The following is a 7,605-nucleotide window of genomic DNA, read 5'->3' on the forward strand; positions in this document are numbered from 1 at the left end:
GAAGAAGAAGAAGAAGAAGAAGAAGAAGAAGAAGAAGAAGAAGAAGAAGAAGAAGAAGAAGAAGAAGAAGAAGGGTGATACACACATACACACATATAATCCCAGCACTGGCGAATGCTAAGGCAGGCATTTTGAATGCTCAAAGTCAGCCTGGACTATATTGCAAGTTTAATGCCAGTCCGGGTTATATAACAAGACTCCTGTCTCAAAAAATTTGTAAAATAATAACCTAAAGTTTTCAATAAAGAAAAGCCAAACTTCACTGGGAAATACAGGTTTCCTGCACCTCCAATGCCTTCTTAGTCCAGACTTCTCTTGCAGCAATGTATTGCCATCTAGTGGTAGTCAGTGGAATAACAAAAATGATGAACATCTAAAAATTTAGCTCTAAAATTTTTCCCGAAGCTTTTTTGTAAATAAATAAATAAAAATAAAGCACACTGTAATAAAATTAGTCATACCCCAAATTTTATCAAGTGCTAAAACCTCTGGAAAATGAAATGTAGTTGACTTTCTGACTCCAGTGCTCTTTTGAGCATATCATTTCATCATTCCCAAACAGCGCAAGCATCGGACTCTAAGCCCCCTGTGATACTACTAGAAACACCTCCTGGAGCCACAGGTAAGCTAGTCACTGGAAACTAGGGCAGGAGAAGTGCTTGAGCCCACAAGTTCAAAACCAGCTCACACAAGTGACCCCAGCACTCAGGAGGCTGAGGGAGGAGGATCAACACAAGTTCAAGGCCAGCCTGGGCTACAAAATGGATACAGTGTCTGAGGAAAAAAAAACAAAATTAAGAAGAGGGAGAGACAGACAAACAGAAAGATAAAGACCTGTCTATCAGATGTGGAATATAATTGTTCTTTGGTGTTATCTGGTGCCAAACCCCCCTACCTGAGACAGCAATGCCCATAGTCCGTCCATCTGCATTTGCATGGAGCCTATGCACCTCCTTCCATCAACTGTGGAGCATCGCTCAATCACACAGGAAGCATAAATCAATGTAAAGGTCCGGTGAGAGCACAAAAGTATTGTTTAGAAAAGTTTCCTCTCGGCTCCAAGCAGACACATCTTTTCCTGAATGTCCCAAGTTGGTTGATCGTGATGGAGAAGTCTCAGCCATGGAGGTCTGGCTGCACGTGCCCAAGAGGCCACTCACTTCCCAAGACATTCTGCTAAACCAGCCTCTGCTCCTAGATAAATAGCTCTGCATTCACTGCACTTATTAGGATGGACGGAGCTATCTTTAAAAAATAATAATAATTAGACCGTTTGCAAGCAGAGGAGGCATGGGGAACCACTCTTGATGGCATCCAGTCACTCCTGTACCCCAGCTCTGAGCTGTACCACCCCAGGGCCTCGGTTTGGACAGCAGAGGCCAGTGTGAGAACTCCTGGCACCAAAGCTGAGAGGCTGAGTGAGCTACTTTACTTCCAGACTGAACACACTGTGGGTCACACTGACACCGCTGCTGTCATAGCAAGGTGTGGACCCACCAGGCACACAGGTATGAACAGACACCTCTGTCAGCAGCCCCCTTCTCTCCATCTCAGATCTCAGCCTCATTCATGATACCTAACACTCTAGCTGTGTTGCCGTTCATTCTGGATTACCGGGGGGAGGGGCCAGCTTCCAGAGAGCTCACATTTAGACATCACCTACAGAAGAATTTTATGACAAGAGAAAAAAGTCCTATGGGTTTACCCAGTCAAGTGGCACCCAAGGGCTCTAACAACGAAATGCTAGTACCAACACTGGTCAAAAACAGCTGAAGGCCTAGTCTGGTGGCACAGGCCAGTGATCCTAGTACGAGGGAAGGCAGGAAGGCCAGGAATTCAAGGCCAGCCTCCGCCAAACAGCAAGCTCAAGGCCAACCCTGTTCTCAAAAAAGAAAAAAGAGCTGACTCGGTGGGTAGAGTGCTTGCCCTGGCACACACGAGACCCTGAGCTCAACCTTCAGCTCTCGCCTGGAGAAAAACAGGAAGTTCAAGTTCATCCTTAACCACGCAGCAAGATCAGAGCTAACCTGGGCTATAAAAGACCTGCTCTCTAAACAAACAAACAAACAAAAGTGCCCTGTGGTAGCACACACCTTTAATCCTAGAACTAGAGAGGCAGAGTGAGTTTGAGGCCAGCCTAGTCTATGTAGCCAGTTCCAGGCCAGCTGAGGCTAAACAAACCCTGTTTCAAGAAAGAAAAGATAGGGACAGAAAGAAGGTTAAGAGCACTTGTTGCTATTGCAGAGGCCCAGGGATTGGTTCCCAGCACCCACATGGTGGTTCACAACCATCTGTAACTGCTGCCAGGGGCTCTGAAACCCTCTTCTGAACTCCAAGGCCATGCACGTGGTGCACATACACAAATGCAGGGCAACTCATACAACATATAATAAATACATTTAAAAGCGTATTTTTTAAAGGTAAGAAAAATATTTACCTTTTCTTCATCTAGATGAATTCCACTGATTTCAAAATCAAACATAAATAGTTCAGCCACTCGCCTAAAAAACAGTGAGCACAAGTTACAGGAACTCATTAAAATCACAAACAAAAAATCAGTTTTTATGTTCAAATCAGGACTTCTGAAATTTACTATAAAAACTATTTCAACACACAGCTAAGCATACCCACAAAGAGGTTAGTATCTCAGAGATAAATACAATTCCAGTTGACTGAGGCCCTACTAGTTTAGCACATAAGCTGGGAAAGCTAACATCATAATTATTTCAACACCATTCTAACCCAGGCAACTAAGAACAGGATCAGCTCACACTCGAGCAGCTTCTCAAGGCCCTGCCTGCATTCATTCTCCTCTTCCCCACAGCTGGCGCGGCACAGCAGCTCTTGATGCTTCTGGCTTGAAGCCAATTAACTTTCCTATCAATGACATGTTTTTTTGTTTGTTATTGATTTTTATTGAGCACTACATTTTCTCTGCTCCTCTCTCTACCTCTCCCCAACCCTCCCCCAAGGTCCACTGCTCCCAATTTACTCAGGAGATCTTGTCTTTTTCTACTTTCTACTTCCTAGGTAGATTATATCTATGTAAATCTCTCTTAGGGTCCGCACTGTTATCTAAGTTCTCTGGGATTGAGGCTTGTAGGCTGTTTTTCTTTGCTTTATGTTTAAAAACCACCTATGAGTGAGTACATGTGATAATTGTCTTTCCATGTCTGGGTTACTTCACTCAAAATAATGTTTTCTAGCTCCATCCATTTTCCTGCAAAACTCAAGATGTCGTTATTTTTTTCTGCTGTGTAATACTCCACTGTGTAAATGTACATTTTCCTTATCCATTCTTCAATTGAGGGGCATTTAAGTTGTTTCCAGGTTCTGGCTATGACAAATGACATTTTTTTTTGTTTGGTTGGTTGTTTGCTTTAATTGCATCCATTTCTAGTGGTAGACTAATGGAGCATTTTGGTATTTTCTTTTGTTGGCTTTAATATTTCAAAATGGATATATTTATTTTCCCGATTGCTTTATCATACTATTCTACTCATTAACTTATTGCTGTTTTTACTTTATAAGGTAGGATCTTGCTGCTATATAGTCCAAGCTGGCTTCAAACTTGTGATCCTCCTGCCTCAGCCTCCTGAGTGCTGGGATCATGGGCGAGCCCCACCATACCCGATTCACTGAATGAACAGAATTAACATTATTCTAAATTTCTCCCCACCTGCCAGCCCCATGGTCACACTCAGGGCCTTGCATACACCAGGCCAGTTCTTTAGCAGTGAGCTGGACTCAACCCAAGGTTTAAAATTCTAAAACTGAGGAACCGCCACACTGCTTTCCAGAGTGGTTGCACAAGTTTGCATTCCCACCAGCAATGGATGAGTGTACCCCTTTCTCCACACCCTCTCCAGCAAAGGCTATCATTGGTGTTTTTCATTTTAGCCATTCTGACAGGTGTAAGATGGTATCTTAAAGTTGTCTTGATTTGCATTTCCCTGATCGCTAAGGAAGTTGAGCATGACCTTAGGTGTCTTTTGGCCATTTGAACTTCTTCTGTTGAGAATTCTCTGTTCAGCTCAGTGCCCCATTTTATAATTGGGTTGGTTAGCCTTTTACGGTCTAGTTTCTTGAGTTCTTTATATATTTTGGAGATCAGACCTTTGTCAGTTGCGGGGTTGGTGAAGATCTTCTCCCAGTCAGTGGGTTGCCTTTTTGTCTTAGTGACAGTGTCCTTTGCTTTACAGAAGCTTCTCAGTCTCAGGAGGTCCCATTTATTCAATGAGGCCCTTAATGTCAGGAAATTCGGGATCAACCTACCTCTGGACCCAGCAATACCACTCTTGGGAATATACCCAAGAGAGGCCCCATCATACAACAAAAGTATATGCTCAACTATGTTCATAGCAGCATTGTTCGTAATAGCCAGAACCTGGAAACAACCTAGATACTCTTCAATAGAAGAATGGATGAAGAAAGTATGGAATATATACATATTAGAGTACTACTTAGCAGTAAAAAACAAGGACTTCTTGAAGTTTGTGTACAAATGGATGGAAATAGAAAACACTACCCTGAGTGAGGTAAGCCAGACCCAAAAAGAGGAACATGGGATGTACTCACTCATATTTGGTTTCTAGCCATAATTAAAGGACAGTGAGCTTATAATTCTCAATCCTAGAGAAGCTAAATAAGAAGGTGAATCCAAAGACAAACATATAGGCATCCCCCTGAATATTAACCTTCATCAGGCGATGAAAGGAGACAGAGACAGAGACCCAAATTGGAGCACCGGACAGAAATCTCAAGGTCCAAATCAGGAGCAGAAGGAGGGGGAGCACGAGCAAGGAACTCAGGACCGCGAGAGGTACAACCACACACTTAGACAATGGAGATGTTCTTTCGGGAATTCACCAAGGCCAGCTGGCCGGAGTCTGAAAAAGCATGGGATAAAACCGGACTTGCTGAACATAGCGGACAATGAGGACTACTGAGAACTCAAGAACAATGGCAATGGGTTTTTAATCCTACTGCACGTGCTGGCTTTGGGGGGGCCTGGGCAGTTTGGATGCTCAACTTACTAAACCTGGATGGAGGTGGGCGGTCCTTGGACTTCACACAGGTCAGGGAACCCTGATGGCTCTTCAAGCTGATGAGGGAGAGGGACTTGATCGGGGGAGGGGAAGGGAAAAGGGAGGCGGTGGCGGGGAGGAGGCAGAAATCCTCAATAAATAAATAAATTAAAAAAAAATAAAATAAAATTCTAAAACTTCAGGAGCCTTGCAGGGCATCTGGGAAGCCTGTAGCTCCAGGATTTGGGAAAGAGAAATAAAAGGACTACAAGCTTGAACCATACTGGACTAATAGGCAGTTCTAGAGCCTGTCCCAAAATATATAGATAAATAGTTTCTGTTAACAATTCAGTCATTGGTATGCCTTCTTAAACAGTGCACGGGAGCCCCTAAAACTGGTCTCATGCCCAGCTCATATCATCTGCCTTTTCTAAGTACAATAAATACACAGAACTCTCTCCTTAATCAAAGGTGTTTTAAGCAAAAATATGTCATGGTATCACTTTAAGCAAAAATATTTCATGGTCTCCTGGAGATGGTAGCACACGCCTTTAATCCCAGCCCTCAGGAAGAAGAGGCAGGCGGTTCTCTGTGAGTTCGAGGCCAGCCTGGTCTACAGAGCTTATTCTAGGACAGCCAAGACTGTTACACAGAGAAACCCTGCCTCGAAAAAACAAACAAGCAACAACAACAACAAAAATATTTCATGGTATCACTTTACTGTAAAAATTTATGAAGTCATTTTTTCTTAGACTATTCCATCACAAACACTGAATACCTTCTTATATTTAAATATTCTTCAGAAACAAAGCTTTAAAATCAATGCATCCATGAAAAAATACAACTCTGCATGTTTGTGTTAGGTTCTGTTGTATGGACTAAATATTTCCTACATTCCTGTAACTGTTGTAATTTTTGAAAACCTACGTGCATCTGGGCATGGTGGCACACACTGTAACCCCACATTTGAGGAGGAGGCAGGCATAAGCAGTTCAAGAGCAGCATGGGTACATAAGACCCTGTCTCAAAATCCAAGCAAACAAAAAACAAAATTTTATATGTATTTCTTTACCCTTGTTTTTTTTCTTAAGATAAATTCCACAAAATTAAACTGATCAAAAAGTATTCCTATGTCAAAATACAATCTAACTGTCCTCCTTACAACAGTCTATAGTTAATTAGAGGATCCATTATTCCAAGTCACTAACAAGCATTCCTACGCTGCTTCGCCTGTGTTGACTGCTGGGCATTCTCTGCCTTAGTCCACTTTTTCACGGCGCACATCCAATCTGGGCGTATGGGACAGAACAAAACACTTTCCATGAGTTATCTCATCTAAATGCCGTTGTAGCTGTAACACTATGAATGCTCCCTTAGCCCTTTTTACAAATGGAACCAGGACTCAACTATGGTGCCAAGAGCCAGCCCTGGAGTCTAATGCTAGAGCCAAGTCTTCCAACTACCACAAGACCAGTGTTTAACTACAGTGTAAATTAGTGGGCATCTGTTCCTATTCCTTACCTTGTGAAATGAGACTTTCACAAAAGCAAATTCTATCCCCATTTCTGTATATACTCTTCTTCTGTATATATTCTAAGTAATTAATATGATAAATATACTAACTCTCTGACATGTAACTGATGTATCTCATTTATATATTCCGGCCTTTCTATATGGAAAAGTTTGGCCATAAAAAGTTTTTAATTGTTAAAAAAAAAGTTTGTAAGTGTTACATAATCCAGCCCATCTCTCCTTTTGGTATCAAGTCAAGAAAGGCCTTCCACAGCCCAAGAGAGCTATGCTTTAATTATTTCTCTTTCTCAGACCACTGACAGATGGCTGATTGCCTGGATACAGAGCTTGCACACACTAAGCACCAGCTCGCTACTGAGCAGCCCTGGTTTTGCTGCTGTCACAACTGTTTGACTTTTTATTTTGTGACAGGATCTTTTAAATTATCAAGGTTGGCCTTGAACTCACTCTGCGGCTCAGCAAGTCCTTGAGCTTGGATCCTCCTGCCTTAGCCTCATGAATATCTGGCATTATAATGCAAAATACCATGTTTAATTTTTTAAAGTTATTCAATCTTTGTTGGAACAATTCTCTTTTCCCAGAAAGGCCACTGGCCAGGCACCATTTGCTAAAGTCAGGCTTTCCCCTGATGTGAAATGACTCCCCTACCTCACACCATGCAGTCACAGCCAGATCTGTGCCTCTGGCTGCAATTCTTCCATCCGTCCGTTATCTCGGAGAATATTCCAACTGGAGCAGAAAGCACTTCCAAACACAGGATTTTTATGTGTAGTTTGAAAAATCTGGTTCAAGACCTTTTGTTACTTTATCACATTTTTCCCAGCCTAGTCTGGAGTCTTTACAATATCAAATTCACTCCCTTCTAAAGAAAACCCTTCTTTAGACATAGGACAGCCATAAGCTCACAGGCCAGGAGATCTCACGCCTCCCGCGGTAACACAGTTGGTGTTGTGCTTTCCTGTCCCTTTAAGGGACAAGCCATGCCCATTCCCCTCCCCATCCGCTGAGGCAGCCTGATCTTCAGCTTCCGGCCTGAGCTCGCTTC

At 42.6% G+C, this 7,605-nt stretch overlaps 1 protein-coding gene across 1 annotated transcript in view; it reads right to left on the reverse strand.

Annotated features, from left to right (window-relative positions):
- The window catches only part of Mipep (mitochondrial intermediate peptidase), a 136,242-nt gene that overhangs the window by 115,687 nt on the left and 12,950 nt on the right, over window positions 1–7,605 (reverse strand). Inside the window, 1 exon segment of the mRNA XM_013349217.1 lies at window positions 2,438–2,501. Within this exon segment, the coding sequence (XP_013204671.1) occupies window positions 2,438–2,501 (64 nt within the window).

Source organism: Microtus ochrogaster, chromosome 17 (assembly GCF_000317375.1).
Source record: "Microtus ochrogaster isolate Prairie Vole_2 chromosome 17, MicOch1.0, whole genome shotgun sequence".
NCBI lineage: Eukaryota > Metazoa > Chordata > Mammalia > Rodentia > Cricetidae > Microtus > Microtus ochrogaster.